Raw genomic sequence first — 24956 nt, forward strand, 5'->3', positions numbered from 1 at the left:
TTTAGTTGGAACGTAAAGCGATGTGAACCACCCCCCTCCGAAATAAGCCCGCCCCTTCAGAATCAACCGGATGACCCATCGGACTTGGCACGGGGACTAAAGCGTTAATGCGCCCTAAACTGTAGGAAACTTGTTGTTTGCAGAAGCGAGCAGCTCAAGCTGTTCCAAATAAGGACAAAATACAAAAGTTTATCTGGGAATGTATTCAAGATTTTAGTTATTTTAGTGTGATCTGTCAGTACAGTCATCTGCTTCCATGAATATATGTGATAATAACCAATCATCTATAAAGCCATCTCTTTAGCCAAAAGCAGCCTTTTCCCTAAAACCTCGTTTCAAGCCGAAGATAGTAGACTATTATGTTGCTGCTTATTAAGTCTTTTAATCTTTAACAAATTAATTTTCTCAGATTTTTATAAAGGGTGTTCCAAAAGTGCTCAAATGCACTGTAAACATCATATAATAATTTAGCTACACGAAGCAGCAAACTGTGCTAAAAAAAGGGGGGGAATTGCGCCCTCCAGTGCGCCACTTGTACACATCCAAATGTGTGCCTTTTGTCTTGCATGCTTTTCTCATTTCTTTTTCTTTGTCCTCTGTTTTCCAGAGAGTGTTGCTTTTGTTTCTTTTCATAACTGCAGTCTTGTTTAGTGTGCATGTGTTAAATTCCTCTGGTGTTTCTTGGCGTTCATATAAGATACAATAATTAAACAGAAGCACTCAGACGGATTAAGGGCTTTACTAAAACGTTGATGTTTTAGGCTGATGTCAGCACTGGTAATATGGAAATCCCCAATAATGCCATCTGTATTGTTTCACAGATCATTTGTGCTGATGTCAGTATTGTCAATATGAAAATCTAGTTTCGCATATAAATCATTTTGTGTCATTGTGAAACGTGTAACATTGTGCTGTAAATATAAAGTTTTAAAGAGCTCAAACAAAGAAAGTGCTTGTAGTTAATATATTGCTTTAAAGTTTGGAAATGATCCTATGGAAACTAAAGTGTTTTCCTAATTCATGTGACTCTGACCTTTGTCCTATGACCATGAAGCATTACATACTAAAATGGTGTGTTTTGTTATCTTTTTCCTCATGACTGACGCAGAACTGGCTGAAGATGATCCATAAAAAAGTTGTTTTATAGAAAGTTTTTACTGATTTTCAACATTTAATGTGAAGTTGACTTTGACCCAGTTTTCCGCTAAATTAAATCAGCTGGAGATGTTATTGATCTCTACCATCATACAAAATTTGAAAATGACATGTTGAAGACTATGGAAGCCAGAGTGCTAACAAACAGACAAACTGAACCGACTACATACTCCCTCCCTTTGGGGGAAGAACAAGACTGAACAATATATATTTTTTCCCAAATTCGTTTTTAATGTGGAGATACTGAAATAACAGCGTACAACAAACAGACATAGATTTCTTATAGATTCTATACACAAACTTAAAGTTTTAGTAACTTTAGCAACTGAAAGGGTTTTACAGATAGTACTTTTGGACCAAACGACAATCATAATACTCACAAAGCTGAAGGGCAAAGGTCACACAAAGGATCGCGCCCCCACTGGGCTCACAAAAACTGCAGGTGTGCTTCTGGTTTGACGGGACAAGGTAGTGAAAAGGAAATCACAGCAGGAGCAAGCAGTTTTAAGAGCCACAGGACGGGGACAAAAGACTCCATATACACCCCCCCTCCCCCCAGTAACACATTCATATTGTTCACCTTGTTGACTTTTACAAAGCAAGATGCAGTTTTAGATCCAATAATTTGTTTACTCATCCTTATCAGCAAAATGATTCTCTTCATATGAAACATACATGGGTTGGCTGTAGTATTTTCCAAAATATTTTCTTTTGGTTGGCTCGAGTCTCCTTTGGTGCCAGATGGATGAGATTTGAGATGCCACAACAGAACAAAAGTGTCTACATGTTTACAACACTACCAAAAATGGTTTAAACTGGTTATTGTAGCTTCATTTCCAATGACTCAAAGCCAGTAATATCAGATTTATCTATCTGAGCCTGTTGGGATGTTTAAACGTAATATGAATTATGACCCATTCTCTTTTTTAATAACCAAACGTTTCAAATTTTACTCTGTTAAGAACTTCAGACAGACAATGGTAGTTTCACTTTTTAACAAATCCAGCTATAACTGGGCTAATTTTGTTACTTTGAATACATACTTTTTTTTATTTGCACTACAGCTGTCTCTTTTTTAATACAACAGGACCAAGCTGATTGACTCACAACTTTAAATATACAAACATATTATTCTGACTATCATTGACAGGCAACCTGAAATGTGTTAAGGAAGCAGTACTAATGATATGCCCGTACAGTTACACCAAGACGTAAACAACAATCAAAAACACCGTAACATTTACCAGCCAGTTACGGCTATGCGAGTTATGACCCTTCGCTGGACTCTTCCCCAGCTTCCTCGTGGGCTCTTGGATCCATCTGTGACAAAACAGGAGATTTTGACGATTCATTCTCTCCTCGGCCTGCAGTGGTTGGGTCATCAGTTGGCTCAGCGCTGGTGTTGAGGAATGCTTGATACTGGTTCCAGAAGCCTGCTGAGCTCCTAGTGGCTGGAATGTTTGAGGAAGTCATAGATGTAGAAGAAGGAAGTTGGTCAGTGGAGGAACGACGACTCCGGGCTGACGGACGTGATGTTTTGGATACCACGCCGTGATGCTTCATGTGCCCCTAAAAATGAGTGGAGTTGAAAGATTTTTATTTATAATCATCATCTTGTAAAGACAAATCTTAATAGAATTTGAGTAGGCTAAAATTGCACAGCAGAGGTAATTTTAGAGTCCAGCTTAATTCAATTCAGTTTAATTCAATTTATTTAGTGCCAATATAAAGCACATGTGCTTTATATTGTACGGTAAAGCACTTGGTGACAGTGGGAATGAAAAACTCTCTTTTGTCTAGGACAAAATGCTCTGTTCAACACAGTAATTGTGCAAACATAACTACACATCTTATTGATATAAATAATGGAACTTGTTCCTTACCTTCAGCCCACTGCGACTGGCGTACTCTTTTCCACACTCAGCACAGCAGTAGGTCTTCTTCTCAGGACGAGACATCGGAGACGGGAGGGTTGGAGCAAGGTTGATGGGGCCAGAAGCATCCAGTATTGAACTTGAGCCAAATCCACTTATGCCATCTGCCCGTTCTTCCCTCCCATATGAACTAAAATGAAAGCTTTGACGTGTCTCTCTTACAAAAGTGGCTGTTTTCTGGGGTTCGCCTCTTACTTCAGCTCCAGTGGTGTCTGTATCCTCCAAAGCTGACATCAGCTTGGGTTCTCCTTCTGGCACAGTTGCTTGGTCTTGCTTTGGTGTTGTGGGTGGAGATGAGAGCTCTTTATCTTTATTTATGGGCTCTGGTGATTGGGGCCTTGGAGAGACTGGGTCTGATTCCAAGGTTGTTGTTGTATTACCCGCACAAAGATTGGGGTTAGAGGTGGTGCTGGGGCAGGTGTAGGAAAAGGGATCGTCGAGAGCAGGTGTGCTTTGCAAGTCCTCTACGTTTGATTTAGAGCCAAGGAAGGCATCGGAAGAGGTAGATACTTCATCCTCTCCACAGTCCATCTCAGTAGCAGTAGGTGATTCTGTGGTTTTGGTAACACTGGAAGTAAATGGTGAAGGGGTAGATTTTGGAAGATTGAAACCAACAGTGGCTTGTGGAACTTGGTTGTCTTCGCCAGTTGGTGAAGCTTGATCTGTCTGCTGGGATGCTGGCAAAGGGACACTGACAGTAAGCACGGGGGGGTCTGCACTGCCTGGTGGTGAAGTCTGTGTGGTGGGATTCATAAAGGGGTCAGGGCTAAGGTCAGAGGGGGGAATGTGGTCTGGGCTGGAGGGTGCAGACTTGCCTGGATTTTGAGTGAACTCAGCTGATTTCATACTGTCAGAGGCAGGGACAGAGGCAACTGTTGCAGTATTAACTTGTTGAGTTGGAACTATGCTCTTTGAATGGCCTGCAAGGGGAGGTGTATTACTTGAAGTAGCATTTGGGTCAGTGCACTGGGACTGAGATTGTACCAAGGATATGGCTTTAGATTCAGCTGGCATCTCATGTGCAGAATCCTCTGTGCCATCTGGAGGCAATTGTCCACCAAGGTGCATACGGATGTGGTGCTGAAGCACGAGAGCATTAGTGAACTTACGTTGGCACAGTGGGCAAGAGTTCTGTACACGTGCATTGGGGGGCCGGGCATGATGGGTGGCAATATGGGATCGCAGACTGCCTTTGGTAGAGAAGGATCGTCCACATATCTTACATGGAAAAGGCCGTTCTCCAAGGTGTGTGGCCTGGTGCAGCCGCAATGCTCTGGGGCAGCTCAGCACTCGTAGACACACCCCACACTGATTGGATGTAAGGTTACCAGCTGGATCTGTAATCAGTGATGGTAACATGCCTCCTGCCATGGCACTTGCTCCATTGGCACCCATGCCTAGGGCAGCTACCATTTCGCGAGTGAAGTTTGAAACCGAAGTAGTAACAAGGCTAGAAGACAGTGGAGATGCCATGACATATGTAGTAGAATTGCTGGCATTTGTGAAACTACTGTTTGCTGAAGTTGCTAAAGAGGTAGTCGTACTGCCAGATAACATTTCCATCACAGAATTGGAAGTATTGGAAGAACTCCATGGAGAAGAGGAAGGTCGAGGGGCCTTCTCTAGCTTCTCGACCAGCCTTTGCAGCTTAGAGGTTTCCGATGTAGGAGTGGGGGCTATGGAGGAAGGCAGGGAAGATGCATTGGTAGTTGTGGGTGGACCTGTGACTTTAGGAAAAGAAGAGAAAGGAAAGGAAAGCTGGGAATGGCTTGAAGAAGCATGTTGGTGGGAGCCTGGAGCAGAAGGTAGAGGGGTGCGGAGCAAGCCCAAAGCTGGATGGTTGTAGAGGGATGAGTGTGCAGCTGGGGTAGAAGAAGGTGTGGAGACAGTTGGGAAAAGAAGCTTAGGTAGGTGGGCTAGCTGGGAATAGGCGGCAGGGGAAAGCACTGGGGCATGGGGAGGAGTGTTTTCATCAAAGTGATGCTGCTTGGCACCCTTGAATAATCCTGTGATGGCAGAAGATGAGGACAAGGAAGGGTTTGAGAGAAGGGAGGTTGCGAGAGATGAGGTGGAGGAAGACGATGAGGAGGATGAGTTGGATGAGCCAGTTGTGATAGATGCTGCAGCAGCTACCACTGCAGCTCTATTAAGCTGCAGGAGAGAGTGGGAAATCAATGCTAGATCAACACTCGGGGGCAGGGGTAGGGAAGATGGGGTCGACCCTCCAGAAGCCCCTAGTGGTAGCCCAGTACTAGAACCACTGATTTCCAAACTGTCTCCAGATGTTTCATCTTCAGCCCTATTTTTTCGCTTCTTCTGTATCGTATTCATGGCACTAGTACTGCTACTGCTGCTCATGTTTTGTCCCATATCCGATCCCGAAGTAGTCCCTAATGCAATCCCAAACAAAGACGGTGGCAGAAGTGACAGCGAAAGCTCAGGGTTTTGTTCTCTGTGCCGTAGGAAATGAACTTTGAGGTTGCCTCGTGTAGTGAAGCGGCTGAGGCAGACTGGGCACTGGTAGGGTCGTTCCCCCGTGTGTGAGCGGAGATGTATCTGCAGGGCTGAATCACTGCTGAACATTTTTCCACAAAAGCGACAGGCATGCTGGAGACGGCCGCCAGTGTTGTTGGAACTGGATGCAGAAGAAGATTCTCCTCCGTTAGAAGCAGATTGCAGAGCATGTTGTGAGTTTGGGACTATAGGTACTGATGTGGGGAGGGGTGTGTTAAGGAAGGAGAGACCACTGTGCCCGCTCACTGAAGTAGTATTTGGAGACTTCTCATGAAGATACCGACTGGGTAGAGCTAATGACAGTGCTAGTGGATAGGTGGAGGAAGCCACTGTGGTGGCAACAGAGGAAGAATTCAAGGGAGCTGATGAGCGAGAGCTCACCCTTGTGAAACCATGAGCACCAGCTGCCCCACCTGTTTCCTCCATCTGCACCTTGTTAGGCTGCAGGATTTGAGACAAGGAGGTGCATTGCTGTGTGGGCTTGTTGACTGCTTGGGAGGGAAGCAGGGAGGAGAAACATGCTAGAAGAGGAGCCATAGAGGTGGAAGGCTGAGATGCAGTTGGCTGGGTTATTGGACTAGATGCCCTTTTACTGCCTTCCAGGCAGAGCTGAGACACAGAAGGGAGAAGATGTTGGGCAGGTGTGTCTATGCTATAGGAGGCTCCACCAAGGCGTAGGACCTGTCTACAGATCTCCTCTGTTATCTGCATCTGGTGAATTTGTCTTTGCTGCAACACCCGAAGCTCCTCCAGGATCAAAGCTATGCTCAGCTGGGTCCTAGAAGGTGCACCCGAAGCAGATGACACTCCAGGGCTTGGGGTAGGTGTAACAGGACTCGGAGGGCCTTCGGGCACACGACTGGGGCTTCCAGGGTGTGGTGGAGGACATAGGGAAGCAGAGGATGAGGAGGAGGAAGAAGAGGTTGTGGTGGTGGCTGATAGTCCCAGCTTGGGAGAGGCCATTTGTGAGCTTCTGGGAGGGTAGGTAACAGCACTTACAAAAGCTGTGGAATTGCTGGCAAACAACTTGAAGCCAGGTGAGAATTGTATGTGGGATGTGAGAGGGGAGTAAGGGAAGTCTGATGAAAGGGAGGGCTGTAGGTCTTTGAGAGGCTGCTGGTGGGGCTTTATCGGTGAACAAGGTAGGGATTGACCCTCAGTAAGTTGAGAGGCGATCTGAGAGCCCTTGAGAGATGAACAGAGCGTAAGGGGCAGCTGGGAGCTTTGAGGAGAAGACAAAGAGCACAAAGTAGAATCCGTGATAAATGAAAAGAAGTGTGACTTCAGTGCCGAGGTGTCATCTGCAGGTATTGAAAAAAAGGAAAAGAAATTTAGGTGGCTACTTCACGTGAAGGGTATGAAAAAACAAATGGTCTGTAGGAGGTGAATTTTGGCCTCAGGGTTTAATTTCCAGCCAACTAAACTAAATGTTTTTTCCTGTTCTCTTTGTGCTGCTTCTTTACTGCCGTCTGCACACAGACACACATGCTTGCACACAAACACACACATGCACTCAGAATATACTACTCACCCGCAGAGGAGACCACCTTGTTTCCAGGGAAACACACACAAGACAATGGACTCTACTCTCCCCACCTCCACTTCCCTAAAATAAAATAAGACGCATCCTAAGGCAAGCTTTCATCTATGCCTTTCTTTCTTTCTTTCTTCCTCCATTCAGTCTGTCTTACTGAAGAGCCCATCCCCCATTGGCCCAGTAGGGGTGTCAAGAGTTAGTTCTTAGTCAAGTAATGAACACTTTGCAGGGTATCTGACTGGCTAGTAAAACTGACTTTAAACAGTTGGGGGTCCCATTCCTGATAGGCCAGCCAGAGGAAGAGTTTGTCGTGCAAGCAAAACAAAAAGGCCATGACAGACATGACGACTCAGCAAATATGTTCTGCAAGCAAACTCCGCCTGAACTTGCAAAACACAAAGCTTACCTGTTAATTCATGACACACAGGTAGAAAAAAGGTAACACTTTGTATACTCACGTGCACCCAAATGCATACAGAACTTCCTGCTGTTAGCTCAACAGCTACAATTTTGTGACACAGTGGGGTCCCTATTCCTGTAACTGAAGTGGACAAGCGGACACAAATACACACAACTGTGTGTACACACACACGCGCGCCTTCACATACACGTCTTCGTGGGTATGTTCATGCTTCAGTGGTTAGCAACAAAGCTGAATGGGGACAATGGGCTGTTGCAGTTAGAATACCTTATACAGTGCCCCACAAAGTTTCTTTTTCCTTGACCTTCTCGTGCTCACGTCTTTGCTTCAAACCCTAACCCTTTTCGTAGCACACGCCTTCAGATTCACCTTGCATTGTTTTTCAGTGATACTGCTTTCGATTTATTGTGTTTTTCTGAAATGTGGGTGGTCTGTGTCTTTGAAACTGGCAGTGTGAGAGGAGTGAAGATACTTGGGTTTAATGGGGCCAAGGAAGCAGCTTAAGGCTGAAGCCTGCACAGAAGGAATTAAAGTGTCTGCACTCAAATTATTCCAGCAAGCCATTTTCTTAGCACACCGCTATAACATGCACATTTAACTTTGGTTAAACTTTTAGTGCAAATGAATTCAATTTAAACACTTAAATTGAATTAATTAAAGGCTGATTAAGAGTAAATGGTTACATCTCAGTCAACAAAACTTAAAATACAAACAATAAAAACATATTTGAAGTCCCAAAGGAGATAATAGTCATTTTAATTCAAACTGTAAATGTACATCCTAAATAAGCACTACATTTTAATGTATGTGCACGTGTCCACTATTAAAAGGCACAAACCGCATGCTAAGAAAAGGTTACGTCTCCTATACTACGGCATCCAATGTGAATATCGTCTTACTTATTATTGATCATTGTTCTATTGATTTATATAGTCTATGTCTCACCATGCTCAAGTTTCCGACAGGCACCCAGGGTCAGGCTCATAAGCTGCTGGGGTCGTTTCTGTTTCCGACGGGACATGCTTCAACAGGATGGGACCGACGCAGGGGCGCATTGGCCAACACACAACTTTTACTCTGTCTCCCTGCGCACTGAAAAAAGCAGGTAACTAAATTACTTAGACAAAAAAATGAAAGAAAAAAAGAATTAAATAAATAAAGACAAACTACAGTATGGTTTCCAAAATTCTGACACCGGGTGATCCGGTTCGATTAGACTTAATAAAGTGGCTCCACGTTGGTGGCATTGTGGAGAAGAGGGGGGGAATACAAGAACCAAAGAGGCATGTGTGACAGTTTCTCTCAACAAGTCTTTCTATTCTGAAAACACGGCGTTGGCCCTCCTTCTCTGGACACACACACACTCGCACACACGCATACACACAGCTCACTTGTTCATCCACTACTTTGCATTCAAATGGCGAGTGAACACCCCATCTTTTGAGCCGAGAGTCCACTGCTTCTGTTCGGTAAACCCTTACACATTTACGCACAAGTTCATCACATTATGAGTCCTCCCCGAGCTGTCGATTGTTAAAACGAGTAAAAGGTAACAGTGCGCAAGGAAGGAAGAAATCCATATCCGCTAAAATCGTGTTTCCCGAGACTATAAATCAAACGCATCCTGTCACGGGGCGTCTAGTCGAACACCGACACTTCAAAGTGTGCGTGGGCTGTGTCCCCCCCTCCCGACGCCTCCACAAACAGCCTCCCGCGTGAGCTCGGTGAAACAGAGCGCCTGAAATCAGGTGAAATTTGCAACAATGACGTCGAGGGAGCGCAGCTGAGTGAACATCACCCTCTCCGAGCCTCTCCAACACATAAGGCCACTGACTGGAGACACAATGCTCCCTTTTCAAACCTCATCACGGCTGCTTAGCACGTGGAGTTGGAAAAAAACACAGCCATGGTGAGGAGAAAAATACATTTTCCACTTGGGCCCCGTGACAGTCCCCCACCCCAAGAGCATCCACCTTCTTCCCTCTCTTACTGGGGCTTGGGCAGAATAATAATGGAGCCAAAATTCAAAATCAGTAATTAATACGGGTAATAACCATCCATTAATATGACGTTCTTAACAGCAAGATTATATTGGGCAAAAGGCTCTCTGTCCAAACCACGCAGTGATTTCGGAATATTGTAGGGATTAAAAAGGAAATCATTTGGCTAATAACCTACGTGTCATTGTGTAATCGCTGGTGTTTTGTAAAAGAGAATGAAGCCATAACTCTAATAGCAGACAAACAGTCGAAGCGGATAATATCATCCCTTTTAACCTGGTCTCCATCATTCCAACAAGGCCTTCTTATTCTTCTTAATATTAGTATGATTTTCGTGCAATCTCGCCAGTTTGATCGCGTATACAAAGGCTGAACGCGCGCGTGTGTGTATGTGAGCACCAGTGTTTGGAAACCAAGCTCAAAATCTGGCCCTGAGATGCGCGTCCCCGCTACTGTACGGCGACCTGTTGCACGCCACGCGCGTTCCTACATCATAACAAGTTATGATTCATAAATATTATGACTTCTCCGGAAATAAATGCAGTCCCGGATGTGCATTTCCCCCACAGGCCGCGCGTCGCCGACACAAGCCCGTTAAATATAACACAAAGAAAACTTACCATGTTCGAAACGATGAATTTTTGGCAGCGATATTGTGTAATGACAGGAGAGAGAGAGGGAGAGAGAGAGAGAGTGGGGAAGCCGGGGAGCTTGTGTTGGAAAAGATCGGCTCCTTCTCTCAGCCGGGACACTGGCGCAGCATTTTCCTATTCACTGCCAGGGATGCGCAGTCACACAGCCGCATTTTTTTCAATTATTTATCTCCGTAGAAAACCGCGTTCTTTCTCTTATGACAAAGGGTTATTATGCCTGAGTGTGTTCACCCAGAGTCCAGGGTCAGGAGCGAAAGCAGGACCGGTGCAGATAGCCGTAGCCTGCTCGCTACAAGGGGAGGATTATGTTTTTTTCCCCCCTCGGCCGTAGATTACGTGTCGCTCTTCCTCCCCTCTTTGTATTTGTCGGGGCCTGCTCCTGTCCGGCCTGTCTGCGCTAGCTGCGGTACTGTCTGTCTGTCTGCTAAGCTGGCTCGGTGTCTGTCTCCCTGTCTCTTATAATTAATGGCCCTCGCCGCCAGACGGTCCTTAGGGAAACTGTGACCACGGTTACCTCCACATTGGCTCTCAGTGTGCATGTCACATAGGAGTGCAGGCCCGGGAGCGCGCACACCTCTGATGCAGACATGAATCCATGTAGGATTTAAGATTTGCGCGGGTGACAGAGGTTCCCATTGATGAAAATATCAACCACTACTGAGTCATATTAATAATGATTTCTTTTTATTTCTTTTTTAAGGTTAGATATCTCTGTAGATGTAGTCCACAGACTAATGTTGTATTGAATTATCAAAAAAAAGAAAAAGAAAAAGTGAGCAGCCCACTTGAGCCACTCTATCATTATATTTCGTTCATTTTGGAGACAATAACGTGAATATCAGTAGAAGCAAGTGATGATATAAAGAAAAATTCTAGTCTCCTCCAGAGTATTTACAGGCAATTTATCTTTCTTTGGTGACCCCTATAAGAAAATATGAATAATCTCCCGGTCTGTTCACGCACCGCTTGTAGTAATGCTAAACAGTGTAAAAAGCTTCTGCTGTGAGTTTCTTTGTGCAATACAACACTTATTTTGTCAGCTAATGATGTTGTTGTGCCAGCAGCCTCATTTGTTATTAGTATTACTGTCATGATATTGATTATTGTCTTTTCTTAACTCATAAGAATATCTCCCTATAAGCAGACAGGTGCGGTGGTTTGTGTGCTACAACAATAAAGCCACTAGGTGTCTCTCAAAGACAAAAAGTAGTGGCGTGTTAAAAAAAAGAATACCAGTGCTACGTAATTAGATACTGAACGAGTTTACAATATCTTTTTAATCATAACATTAACTACCAAAGTGGTCAGTACGCATATTTTAAAGGAATGCAAGAAAATCCAACTCAAAACTCTACACACAATACTCCGTAGTAAGAAAGTGAAAGTAATTGGCTTGACATTCTTGCAAATGTATTTAAAACAAAAACAAAACAAAACAAAAACAAACAAACACTCAAAATTGAGTTCGGGTACATCCTGTTTCCACTGATCATCTGTCAGTTTAGTCTACCTGTGGTAAACTCAGTTGATTGGACACATGTATATAAGGTCCCATAGTTGACAGTGCACGTCAGAGCTCAATCTGAACCATGACGTCCAAAGAATTGTCTGTGGATCTTCAAGACAGGATTGTATTGAGGCAAAGATTTGGGGAAGGGTAGATCTGCAGCAGGAGGTCCCAGTGAGCACTGTGGCCTCTATCCAGTGTTGCCAACTCCTCAGTAAGGAAAATCGCTATTGGCTGTCCTAAAAGTCGCTAGAAGTCGCTAAATGACGTCATCACCTAATTTGCATAATTGGTCATGCTAATATAATTGTAACCTACGTTGTTGGAGAGAGAAATAACATCGTGGAAGAGACATAAAGTGAGTAAAAAACTTCCTAAATGCATTTAGAGTTTATTTAGAATTACAAATTAAATTTCTTTTAGCAATTATTGTTTTTTTTAATGTCACAATTCCAACCCTGCTCCTTTACCCGGGCTTGGACCGGCAAAAGTGACCCGAAATAGGCACTCTGGTGGAGTTACTTTGTGTGTGTGTGTTTATAAGTAGTTTTAAACCTTGTGATCCACAAAACAGCATAAGAGTAAAAGAAGAACTGACTGCGTTACAGCACCCGCTTCTTGTTGAGAGTAAAAGCGATACGCGCTTTCACGTCTTTTTTTTAGCGACTTTTTTTTTTTTAGAAAAAAAGTCGCTAGGGGGTCTGAAAACTCGCTAAATATAGCGACAAAGTCGCTAAGTTGGCAACACTGCCTCTATCATCTGTAAATGGAAGAAGTTGGGAACCACCAAGACTCTTCATAGAGCTGGCTGCCTGGCCAATCTGAGCAACTGGGGTAGAAGGACCTTAGTTACACCAGCCTTGTGTGTGGAGGAAACCAAGCACTGCTCACTAGATTGAGTGGAGGTCAGACCACCAGAGGAATCATTCACATAGCCTATTGATTCTGAGGCTGTGTCCCCTTTGTGAGAGTAGTAGAAGATTGTGAAATGGTAGGCAAAGAACAAAATTGTGTCTGCTGCCACCACCAAACCTATAACCCCCTATGGCTTCACTTCTGTCAAAGACTTTCTATCTGGCTACAAATAAGCCTGCAAGGCAGATAACAGGACGGTGACAACTAGAATCTGGTTTGGTCAAGAAGACATGATCCAGAGTCAAGTAGACCAGTGAAAGTATCCAAATGGAAAATGAGATGAGGGTGGATACCATTGCAGTTTTTGTGCAGTCCCACACTGGGCAGGCCATGGTGAAATACTTCTATGCAGAAATCAGTAGCATGAAAACCAAACTGGAGGTCAGACCAGTGTGCGCTATTAAAAATTCTGCTTATGATTAAGACAGTTGTGGTCCTGACCTGAATGACATCTGACAGGAGCAGTTTTATGGCAAAGATCAGAACTGCTATGTCTTCTTTTTTATTAGACACAAGCAGGCATGGCAGGCCATGACACTTTCAGGCAGTGCATCTCACATGTTGTAGAGTGTGACGCCTGAGAAAATCCCAAAAAATCCCCCTGTGACAAAGTGGATGAGCAGTTGCAATGCTCTCCATTTGTCCCATATGTGTTTACCTTTTTTTTTGCACATTATACACATTATTCTGTTTCTATTTATTTGCTATGATTTGCTATTTGTCAAGTAACATTGCTGCACTCACTATCCCGGGTTTGTTTGTGTAAGCGTTCTGTTGCCGGCAAATCAAACATTCTGCAAATTAAGGCAAATACTCAGTTACATGTTTCTTTATATTTTATTATGTTACAGATTAAGTCATTTGTTCATACTTACTTTGTTTGTCTTTTCAGTCTTCATGAGTCCTGATGATGTCACACATGACATCAGCAGGTCAAACCAAGTGGAGGGGTTTCTTTTTCCATAGAGATGCTTCCTTTTGTTTGTGTTAAGGTTTAAAGGGATTTGTTGAATGTTTTTTCTTTTCATTAATACTGCCATTTAGTTGTGTAAATGTGCATATTAGAAGTGTGAAGAGGTTTTGTGTTTTTAGATCATGTGTGTAGAGTTTTAGATCCCTCAGTTTGAGTGAGTGGTACTGGCTGGGCAATTGGAGGGAAATTGATGGCCCTATTTAAAGCCAGTCTCTACCAGATTCAAGAGGGAGGAGAGGTGAGCTGTGTTACCAGATCCATGGTCTGTTGAGCTTTGTTAATAGAGTTGATTTGGGGGGAAGTTTTGTTAAGTTACACATTAAATTAAGTTCACTGTAAATAAATTGCTCACCCTTGGAAAACTGAAATATCTGCGTAGTCTGCTTCCCTACCACCTTCCTTGACGTTCGAGTCTGATACTTCACACCCCCCAAAACATAAATGAGTTACCTGCAGAGTCAAAATCCTACTATTACACCAAGAAATTAACTAAATAGTAAGAGAAATATCCCTAAAAGTCCAGTAAGTACAGCTGTGATATGATTTAGGTTTAAGTGACATTTCTTTCATTGAATTACTCACCTGTGCATCCGTGGTTTATCCTTTTCAATGGAAACATACAAAGCATTTCATAAAAACTTAAATACAAAATGAATATTGGGAATTAGGTTATGTGTTATTGTATGCATATTTAGCTGTGGAGCAGGAATAAATTCTGGAAATCAAACTCAACAAAAGACCATACACGGTAGCTGTTAGTGGTCACAACGGAAAGGCAATGTGAGTATCTGCTACCTGCTTTCTTTCCTCCACTTGTCTACAGCTAGATATCATGTTGGTATTAAAAACACACACGAGGAGGATTAGATTATTAGTCAGTGTGATATATTATGATATATAATTTCTTCTTGTCTGTAATTGTCTGTACAACCAAATTTCCCCCTGTGGGACAATTAAATGATTATTCTATTCTATCTATTCTAATGAAGCTCGTTAATGACAGTTCTCTGCTTTGTTGCAACCTCTGGTAGCGAAAGTCCACACCTGTACGGCTTACATTTGATAACAATAACAGTGTTGCACATGCTGCAAATATTTCATTTTTCTAGTTCAACAACTGCAGGCATTCACTGTTCCAGTGTCTTAAATGATACAAAATTGAAAATAGAAACATCAAATTTCATTTGCTTCACATTGCCTTGTGTTGCTCATATCACTTCCTGTTATCTAGATTGCATTTTACCTTAGTTTGTAAAGTGAGTGCAGTACTCAGTGTTAAGGGGAAGATATTTGTTTTTATTGTTGTTAGGGGCCCGATTGAGCACCGTCCTGACCCCATTACATTCATACCACTCTCCAAAAAGAAGGAAAATGGGACAATGGTGGTCTGGCTGGACCTCGTAAATACCTACATGTCCTTACTCAAATAAAGATAAAGAGACAATGAGTGCTACCATAGTTCAGGGATTATGCTTGACTACTCTAACAACCTCATTCTGATCCTCTTGCCTTGTCATTGAGACTTACGTTAAAAAAGTGAGTTTTGGATGCACCACTTTACTCTTAAGAGTCTAGTGAATAAAGAGCCCTTTATGATCCATCCATCCATCCATCCATCCATCCATCCATCCATCCATCCATCCTAACCACTTTTCCAGGGCGCTGAAAATTATCCTACCTGGCAGTGGATGAAAAGCAGGGTACACCCCAATGGGCCACCAGTCTATCACAAGGCTAACCCACTAGATAGACAACCATTCAGGCTCACATTCACACCTACAGCCAGTTTCAAACCACAAACCAGTGAAGGAAAAGGGTTTGCAGCCTGAGAGACACACTATCCATCCCGGCAACCATGGAAGCCTGGCAAGCCGCAGCAGAGAATCCAGACTTATTAGGGGAGGTTTAAGGCCTCTGCTGCTCAGAACCTACTACATGCTGGATATCACTGAGGCCAGAATTTGTTTTAACCACGGGTCCAGAGAATAGTCGCAGTTATGGTAGCACCACATGGGCACGAGCATTATCACCCGTCTGATGGTTTTAAGACCCAAAACATCCTATGACTTTAGGAAACATTACTGATTGAAGAGTCCAGGATATTGTACTTTCAAATTACTCATACTGTTAAGTCAATTAATAAATAACAAAAGAGGTTTTTTTTTTGTTATTTATTAACTCTTAGCTTCATGCCTAATTCTATGAAGTTACATTGTCATTAAAAAAACAATAACATTTGAATATTTCAGGAGCTAATTGGCTTTTGTATCTGACTGTGGCTTGTGTTTCTTGAATGGATGTGGCAGGTCTTTGAAATTTTGAACCTTTAATATAATGAAAAAAAATGGATGTCATCAGCTCTTGTAAGTTCACATTTCTTAGAGGTGTCTGTTAAAGCATGAAAATTACAGTAAGATCTCAAGAAAGGATGCTTCCTCCAAATTTTTAGATTTCTCATCAGAGATGCCAGGAGAAAAATTGCAAAAATGTTCCCTTGACAAAAGTTCTGTGATTATTTGCTTTTCTGTGTACAACCTTGTGCACCGCATCTTTGTGCACACATTTCAACCTGCCGAAATCCAACCCAATCCATTTCTATACTGAATATTCTGAAGGTCGTGTTTTTATTTGTAAAAAAGGCTTGGGGAAGAAAAGAAGAAAAAAACCCCAAGGTCTTCTTTCACATGTCTATGCATGGAAATGTTGGCAGACATAAAACAAAATTACTTTATGTAAAGCTGAAGACCTGTGTTTAAGAGCAAATAACACACATATATTTGTATTCCTTAAAACAAAAAGAAATATTAAATATAGAGGTAAATACCTCGCCCTTCTGAGCTTGCTGCATATATTGTTTCTTTGTCCCCAGTATCACTGACTGAATGGTTCACGTTGATAGTTTTAATTGTGATGGGGAAAATACTACTCTCTTATACAAACCTCTGTTATAAGTTCACTGGCCCGACAAAGTCAGGTAAAGCAAAGCTCGCTGAAAGCTTCAGTCATGCTTCTGAATGACAAAAAACAAACGTATGGAAAGCGTTGGACAGGTGGGACACACATGGTGTAGGACAGCTAGAGAGGAAACACTTTATGTGACGCTGACATGTTTTAAATTGTGCAGGGACATGATGTAAGATCTAACCCTAAACCTTGTGTCTTCAGAGTTACCTAATCAATTTCCCTGCCCCACTCCATCCACCTTTGCCCTTCCTCCCATCTCAGGATCAGCTGACCTCTCTGAGTGCAGTGAATCTGTCGGGATTAGCCTCCAATCGGCAGTCTGATCGCACACAACTCACGCACTCACAGATGGCTTTAGTCTGCAAACACTAGGAAGCTAACGGGTAAGGAATGACACTTCTGAGGTTTTTTTTAGTGATTTCTAATGATACATAGTTGTTAGTTAAAGCATTAAAGTTTTGGGGGAAATACAGAAAAGAAGAGCACATGTAAAGGAAACTTAGCCAGCCATCTGTCTCAGATGATCTCCTGATCCCTCCACTGCAACAGCTTGAGTCTAAGTGCAGTTAATGCTCGTCTACAGTCAGTGTTACAACACCTTTGCTATTATTTTAAAGAAAAGGAACCACTATATATTACACCTAGGTTTATTTGATTAATTGCTTAGTTTCATTTGATAATGTTTTAAATATCTGATAGTATATATTACTGTAAAAAAAAAAGAAGAAGGGGTTTTTTTGTATTCTATGTCATTTCTAGCTCTTTTAGTTGTGCTGATATATTCCCTGACAAAAGTGGATGAGGCCTCTCTGATATTTTTGTACACTTTCAGCATGTTTTCTCAGTAAAACTGCTTACTTTGTGAAGTATCTATTCATAGAGCACAGTAGGCAAAAGCCCAGTAGACAGGATTACTGGTCTGAGTGCACAGTTGGAGTGAAACAAGCATTCCCGGCTTGTCACCATTTCAGCGCTGCCTGTGTTTTGTGTGTGGTTCTGTCTTGTCTTAGTCTTTCTTATACATCACACAAACATGTAAGTGTGTACAGTTGTTGATATTTGTACGTTTTGTGTGTTTGCCACTTATTCAATGTGCTTATTTGTTTTTGTCCTGTTGTAAGAAACCAGTGTTTATAGTATCCTTGTCACTATGGCCTCCATGGATGAAGAGCTGACCTGTTCTGTGTGCCGAGACACCTTCAGCCAATCCCAGCCCCTGCCCTGTGGTCACAGCTTCTGTCCTGCCTGTGTCCGGGAGGCCTGGAGCAGCCAGGGTGAAGGAAAAGGTCGCTTCACCTGTCCCCAGTGTCAGGAGGAGCACGGCGAAGTGCTGTGCGACTGCTGCCCTCCCGAAGCAGAGAAAGGACAACCGCCGTTGGCAGTTAAGACCTGCCTGAGGTGTGAAGTGTCGCTGTGTGCCGAACATCTCCGGCCTCATCTTGAGAGACCGGTGTTTAGCACACACCTTTTGGTGGATCCGCTGGGCGATCTGTCCCAGCGAAGGTGCCCGGCGCACACAGAGCTGTTCCGCTACTACTGTGCTGATGAGAGAGTGTACGTGTGTGGCGACTGTCTGCTGGAAGGAGGCCACGCTCAGCACAAAGTGAAAGCACTGAGGCACGTGGAGGATGATCTGAAGGTGTGCTGGATGGATAATCAATTAATGTATGTTTTTATGTTAACGTGTGGTTGCTGTAATACCTACTGGGTGATTTTTACAGGTCATTCTTCAGACACTGCTTATAAAAGCAGAGGAAAAACTGAAAGATGGGGAGCGAATCCTCAAAGAGCGTGAGAACATCGATTCCACCATGGCAGTGAGTACACATATTTACCTGTGCAAAGGAAATCTAATGACTCACAAAGCTGTTCGTACCAAAATCACAGGTCATGTGGTTTGATTGTGTCTCAATCACTGATCTATTCAATTCAATTCAATTCAATTCAATTCAATTCAATTCAATTTTATTTATATAGTGCCAAATCACAACAGCAGTCGCCTCAAGGCGCTTTATATTGTACAGTAGATACAGAGAAAAACCCAACAATCATATGACCCCCTATGAGAGCCCTAACTATATGCTTTGCCAAAAAGGAAAGTTTTAAGCCTAATCTTAAAAGTAGAGATAGTGTCTGTCTCCCGAATCCAGACTGGAAGCTGGTTCCACAGAAAAGGGGCCTGAAAACTGAAGGCTCTCCCTCCCATTCTACTTTTAAATACCCTAGGAACAACAAGTAAGCCTGCAGTGTGAGAGCGAAGTGCTCTAATGGGGTGATATGATACTACAAGGTCATTAAGATAAGATGGGGCCTGATTATTTAAGACCTTGTATGTGAGGAGCAGGATTTTGAATTCAATTCTGGATTTAACAGGAAGCCAATGAAGGGAAGCCAAAACAGGAGAAATCTGCTCTCTCTTTCTAGTCCCTGTCAGTACTCTTGCTGCAGCATTTTGAATCAGCTGAAGGCTTTTCAGGGAGTTTTTAGGACATCCTGATAATAATGAATTACAGTAGTCCAGCCTGGAAGTAATAAATGCATGAACTAGTTTTTCAGCATCACTCTGAGACAGGATATTTCTAATTTTAGAGATGTTGCGTAAATGGAAGAAAGCAGTCTTACATATTTGTTTAATATGTGCGTTGAAGGACATGTCTTGATCAAAAATCACTCCAAGGTTCCTCACAGTGTTACTGGAGGCCAAGGTAATGCCATCCAGAGTAAGAATCTGGTTAGATACCATATTTCTAAGGTTTTCAGGGCCAAGTACAATAACCTCAGTTTTATCTGAATTAAGAAGCGGAAAGTTAGCGGCCATCCAGGTCTTTATGTCTTTAAGACATTCCTGCAGTTTAACTAATTGGTGTGTGTTACCTGGCTTCATGGACAGATAGAGCTGGGTGTCATCTGCATAGCAGTGAAAATTTATGCTATGTCTTCTAATGATGCTGCCTAGGGGAAGCATGTATACAGCATGTAAACAGAATTGGTCCTAGCACTGAACCCTGTGGAACACCATAATTGACCTTAGTGTGTGAAGAGGACTCTTCATTTACTTGAACAAATTGGAGTCTATTAGATAGATATGATACAAACCACTGCAGCGCAGTACCTGTAATACCTACAGCATGTTCCAATCGCTCTAATAGGATATTATGATCAACAGTATCGAACGCTGCACTAAGGTCTAGCAGGACAAGCACAGAGATGAGTCCACTGTCAGAGGCCATAAGAAGATCATTTGTAACCTTCACTAAAGCTGTTTCTGTGCTGTGATGAGCTCTGAAACCTGACTGAAACTCTTCAAATAAGCCATTCCTCTGCAGATGATCTGTTAGCTGTTTGACAACTACTCTTTCAAGGATTTTTGATATGAAAGGAAGGTTGGAGATTGGCCTATAATTAGCTAAGACTGCTGGGTCTAGAGATTGCTTTTTGAGTAAAGGTTTAACTACAGCCAGCTTGAAGGCCTGTGGTACATAGCTTCATTAGAGATAGGTTGATCATATTTAAGATTGAAGCATTAATTAATGGCAGGACTTCTTTGAGCAGTTTTGTAGGAATGGGGTCTAAAAGACACGTTGATGGTTTGGAGGAAGTAATTATTGAAGTTAACTCAGAAAGATCACTTGGAGAAAAAGAGTCTAAATGAATATCAATGGTACTAAAGGTAGCTGTAGATAATATTACATCTGTGGGACTATTATTGGTAATTTTTTCTCTAATGATTAAAATTTTATTTGTGAAGAAGTTCATGAAGTCATTACTAGTTAACATTAAAGGGATTGTTGGCTCAGTAGAGCTCTGACTTTTTGTCAGCCTGGCTACAGTGCTGAAAAGAAACCTCGGGTTGTTCTTATTTTCTTCAATCAGTGATGAATAGTAAGATGTTCTGGCTTTGTGGAGGGCTTCCTTATAAAGCAACAAACTATTTCTCCAGGCTAAATGATGATCTTCTAAATTTGTGACACGCCATTTCCTCTCCAGCTTACGAGTTATCTGCTTTAGGCTACGTGTTTGAGAATTACACCACGGAGTCAGGTACTTCTGATTTGAGGCCTTAGTTTTCACCGGAGCTACAGTATCCGGAGTCGTACGCAGTGAGGAGGTAAAATTATTAACAAGATAATCGACCTCTGTTGGAGTAGCGTTCAGGTAGCTGCTCTGCTCTATGTTGGTACAGGGCATTGAAGATGATAACATTGAAGATCTGCCAGCAATCCAGTATTCTGTCCTCATTGGTTCCAGGATTCTCTGAGGCAGGACGATGCCCAGGTGGAGCAGCTGGGCTCAGACCTGCAGGTCCAGGTTAACAAGCTGGTGGTGGCACTGAGAGACATCACCAAGAACGAGAGGCAGCAGGTCATGGATCGTGTGCATGAAGACTCCTCTAAAGTGAGGGACCACATGCACCAGACCCTAAGAATCCAGCACTATCTGGCCTTATTGCTGTCAGAGACAGACCCTTTCCTGCTCATCTGGGTGAGTGCAGCATTAGGTTTTTCCAGAACTAGGTCATGCAAACGAAGCTAAATTATAGCTTCAGACAGGATGCACCAGTTTCCAGTAACTATCCAGTCCAATCTCTGATTGAGAGATTAACTGTTGTGCGACTGCAGAATATCATTTTTAGCCAAGGAAATCCACCACTGTAGTCCTGACTGGAATATGCTGCAATACCGTACACATATTCACAGTGGCCGGAGAGTGAAGCTTTACAGCAGATCACACATTTGGCATGGCTACATATTAGGGCAATTTGAAAATGAAAAAATGTAGAAATGTAGGAATTTATAGAAAAAAATCTACCTGAGCACATTCACATTCACACAGGCAGCTGCTTTTCATTCTGTTGGTGCATTTCTCTCAGCTGTCCTTGACTTTTCTTTTCGCAGGCCTTTCAGTCAGATGACACAAAGTAAGTCCAGAACAAACCAGTCAGACTGTATTAGGACTCGTCCTGAGCTGTGTTATGTTGATGTGTGTTGGGGTTGTCATGTTAGGGAGTGTTTTTATAGTGGAAGCTTGAGAGAAAAGAGAGATAGAGAAACAATGAAAGACACAAAATAATAAAGGCGTTATTTCATTTGTGCTTTTGAATTGTAGGTTATTAGCTGAGCTGAACAGTCCACTTTACATCCCTGATCCCATCAGCGCAGACAGGAAGCATATTCTGGAGGACATCGAGAGCAAGTACCGCGAGTTCATCACTGCTACCCTACGCTGTCTCAGTGAACTCAAGAGGGAACTCTGTGAGTGGAATGAATGCGTGACACTTACCTGCCCCGCTAATGATTTTAAAGGAATAGCTAGACATTTTGGGGAATGAAGCTTGTTAGCTTTCTTGTTGAACTTCAGAACTTAACCCACATGTCAGAGGTGCTCTGTTAGACTGAGATCTGGTGAATGTAGAGGCCATTTGAATTCCAGTGTAATGTTCAAGAAACCAGTTTGAGATGATCTGAGTTCTGAGTGACATGGTACGTCATCCTGCTGTAAGCAGACATCATAAAATGTGGCCATAAAGGAGTAGACATGATCAGCAACAATACTCAGGAACGCTCAGTTGGTCTTAAGGTGAGGCTCCAGAGTGCAGTCATTTACATATTCAACTTAGAAGTGAAAGGTCAGATAAATAGATAGATAGATAGATAGATAGATAGATAGATAGATAGATAGATAGCAGTCTTCTATGTATGTAACTATGTAACACCTCTGTAGTATACGACCTGATTTTTCTTGACATTGTTTGGAGTTCATGTTTGATAAAACCTAAAGAATGTGTTTGTGGGTGCTTTCATTAACACGTAGATGTCATTACCAAATATTTCTCAGTTGGTTTCTATGGTTCACTGGAGGACACACTTGCCGACACTCAGAGACTGACAGCTTGAGCAAACAAAACAAAAGCTTTAATAAGATGCTGCTGGTAACTTACAAGAGTCCACGCAAATTCAAAAGCAGCAGACAACAAAATCCCAAATAAGGACACAAAATCTAAGCTGGCACTAAAAACAGGAAGACAAACATAGTGATCAACAAAGGCGGGGAACAGAGGAGCACAGACAAATACAAAGGTAGAGACATGAAGCTGAATACAGCAGCAATCTGTTTAACAAACTCTGAGTCTAATGCTGACCTCTAATCCCGAGAAGAGAAACTCAGTTTTGAGTCCAGAATAGCAAATCAGAGTCAGTTCAACTCTAAATATGTTTGTCTTGAGCTAAATAAAGAAAGCATCATCAATGGAGTTAAAACCATGATTAACCATCTATGAATGTGTTGAATAAATAGCAGATGATGTTTATGTTAAAAAGCACGAGTTTAATGACCTGAATTTTCTTCTTTGGGTTATGAAGTTGGAAACATCATGTTTGTAGCGTTTAAGTTTAAATATATTTATTCAGATGTAACACAGTGGGGACAAAATGAAGGTGACAGCAATTGAGGATGTAGGTGTGGCTCAAAAGCATATATTTATAAATCTCTGTTTTGCATTTTAAAAGTTCTGTTTTGCTCCATAGAAACGGGCGAACAAGTTTAAGTACTACGAGGAAAGTAACTAAGATTTCTCTCTCTCCTTGCAGTAACCAGTCCCTTGAGTCTGGACACCAACACAGCTCATCCTCTGTTGAGCATCTCAGATGACCTGCGCTCAGTTACACGAGTTAAAAACCGCCTGCCCTGCGCTGCTCATCCCGAACGTTTCGACCACTGGCCACAGGTCCTCACCGTCCAGACCTTCTCCTCTGGGACTCACTACTGGGAGCTGGAAGCCGAGGGATTCTGGGATGTGGGCATCTGCTACCGAAGTATTGGACGGAAGGGCAAAGAAGGCAATGCATTTGGGAACAACAAGGTACAAGTGTGCCGCAGAGCCAGAGTGGTTAATCACACTCGTTCCAGTGTTAGATTTTGTGTTTTCAACCACATGCAATTTAAGATATAGCCAATACTTCCTTGGAACGCTGTAGTGATTTTTCCTCAACTTAAAATGTAAATCAGTTACTAAAATTATAGCCAGATCAATTTCCCCCACATCAGTAATTGTTTGACAGTAAAGTTTCAGCTGAAATGAAAACATCTTCCTTGATTAAACCCCTTGTAGGTTTCATGGAGCTTGACACAGCAGCACGATAAAAAGCTAGCTGCCTGGCACAACCGCAGGAAGACCCGCCTCACATACCAAATGACTGGGAACCGCGTTGCTGTAGCCGTGGACTACAGCTCAGGCACCATCACCTACTCAGAGGTGGGACCGTCTAACAACCTGATCCACCTCCACACTTTCTCCACCACCTTTACTCAGCCGGTGTGCCTGGGCTTTGGACTCTACAAAGCTGAGCTCAACAGCCGGATCACTATTGTTAAAGTCTGATGTGATGAAGAGGACAGCCGGGAGGATGATGATGATGAACTCCGTGCTGTTTTGGCCACTCCAAAATAAAGTGCTGTTGTTTTTTTTCCCGTCTGTGTAACTTACGCAAACCTCTGTTGGAGTCTTTGCCGTGAGCTGCTGTTTCTCTGCTCCCTGCTCTAAAACAGAGCTTTACCTCTTCCTCACCAAAGAGACAAAACTGTGTCTTCTAAAGCTGCGATCAGCTGACATGTGAAAACATTTCCAGAAGACACCCAAAGGGAATTTGATACTTCCCTAAACACTAGATGGAAAGGCTCATTTTAAAGGGGACCAATTATGTCAATTTCCAACTAAATATTTTTATATTATATGTTGGACAGTGTTAGAGTATCACTGCAGTGCAAAATAATCCAAATGCAGCCCCTCAGTTCATCCTCTGAAACAAGTTGTTCTAGATTCGCTCTTCTTTCCTAAAGCCAACAATTTTCCTCACAGAGAAGAAGAATGGAGGGTGGAGCTTCTGTACTTTGCGCTTCAAATGACCATATTAGGAATATCTGCTCACTGTGACATCATACAGAGCCAAGAGTACAAAAAAAGCAGTCTAAAGTTGTCCATTTAGATCAGCTTGCAGCCATTGTTCAGCACTTTGATTCCACAGCAATTAGAAATAAGGATGGCCTTTGTTTATAAAGTAATGTAGTTATAGAAAAGCTGGAAATTTGTTTGGCTGATATTAATAAGATAAACTTGAACCTTTTTCTCACTCCAGCCTTTCTTAAACATCTCTGAAGCTCTACCTCTGTTTTGTGATTTCCTGTCTGTATCTAGGAGTGTCTAGACATTAAGTGCATGATCAAAGAAAAGCACAAAAGCAGCATCTTTATGGATCAAACGGTGCTGCGGATCCAGGAATCCAGCTCTATTTACCACATGCATAAAGACCTGGAAATAAATCTTGCTGTCTTGAAGATGACGAAGGATCTTTTGATTCTTGTGAGGAGATCAATGTTTTGTTTGGGA

General features: G+C 42.6%; 2 protein-coding genes across 4 annotated transcripts; one reads left to right on the forward strand and one right to left on the reverse strand.

Annotated features, from left to right (window-relative positions):
* Nucleotides 1-1375: 1375 nt before the first annotated feature.
* On the reverse strand, nt 1376-10673 carry sall2 (spalt-like transcription factor 2). 2 transcript variants are annotated; one of them, XM_063461419.1, is made up of 4 exons: nt 10182-10673; nt 8507-8653; nt 3039-6904; nt 1376-2724 (listed from the first exon to the last, which is right to left on the reverse strand). In XM_063461419.1, exons 2-4 carry the CDS (start codon nt 8580-8582, stop codon nt 2422-2424), a joined length of 4245 nt encoding a protein of 1414 aa, XP_063317489.1. In that variant the 5' UTR covers nt 8583-8653; nt 10182-10673; the 3' UTR covers nt 1376-2421. The 2 variants fall into 2 exon arrangements, with proteins under 2 accessions (XP_063317489.1, XP_063317490.1); XM_063461420.1 differs by lacking the exon at nt 8507-8653 and having other exon boundaries at nt 10182-10323.
* A 6183-nt stretch (nt 10674-16856) lies between these two features.
* trim110 (tripartite motif containing 110) lies at nt 16857-24909 on the forward strand. Of its 2 annotated transcripts, none has more exons than XM_063461946.1 (8): nt 16857-16956; nt 17695-18212; nt 18295-18390; nt 20822-21055; nt 21469-21491; nt 21680-21825; nt 23161-23432; nt 23682-24909. In XM_063461946.1, exons 2-8 carry the CDS (start codon nt 17724-17726, stop codon nt 23949-23951), a joined length of 1530 nt encoding a protein of 509 aa, XP_063318016.1. In that variant the 5' UTR covers nt 16857-16956; nt 17695-17723; the 3' UTR covers nt 23952-24909. The 2 variants fall into 2 exon arrangements, with proteins under 2 accessions (XP_063318016.1, XP_063318015.1); XM_063461945.1 differs by lacking the exon at nt 16857-16956 and adding an exon at nt 17439-17608.
* The last annotated feature ends 47 nt before the right edge of the window (nt 24910-24956 follow it).

The sequence above is a fragment of the Pelmatolapia mariae genome, linkage group LG18, assembly GCF_036321145.2.
Source record: "Pelmatolapia mariae isolate MD_Pm_ZW linkage group LG18, Pm_UMD_F_2, whole genome shotgun sequence".
Lineage (NCBI taxonomy): Eukaryota > Metazoa > Chordata > Actinopteri > Cichliformes > Cichlidae > Pelmatolapia > Pelmatolapia mariae.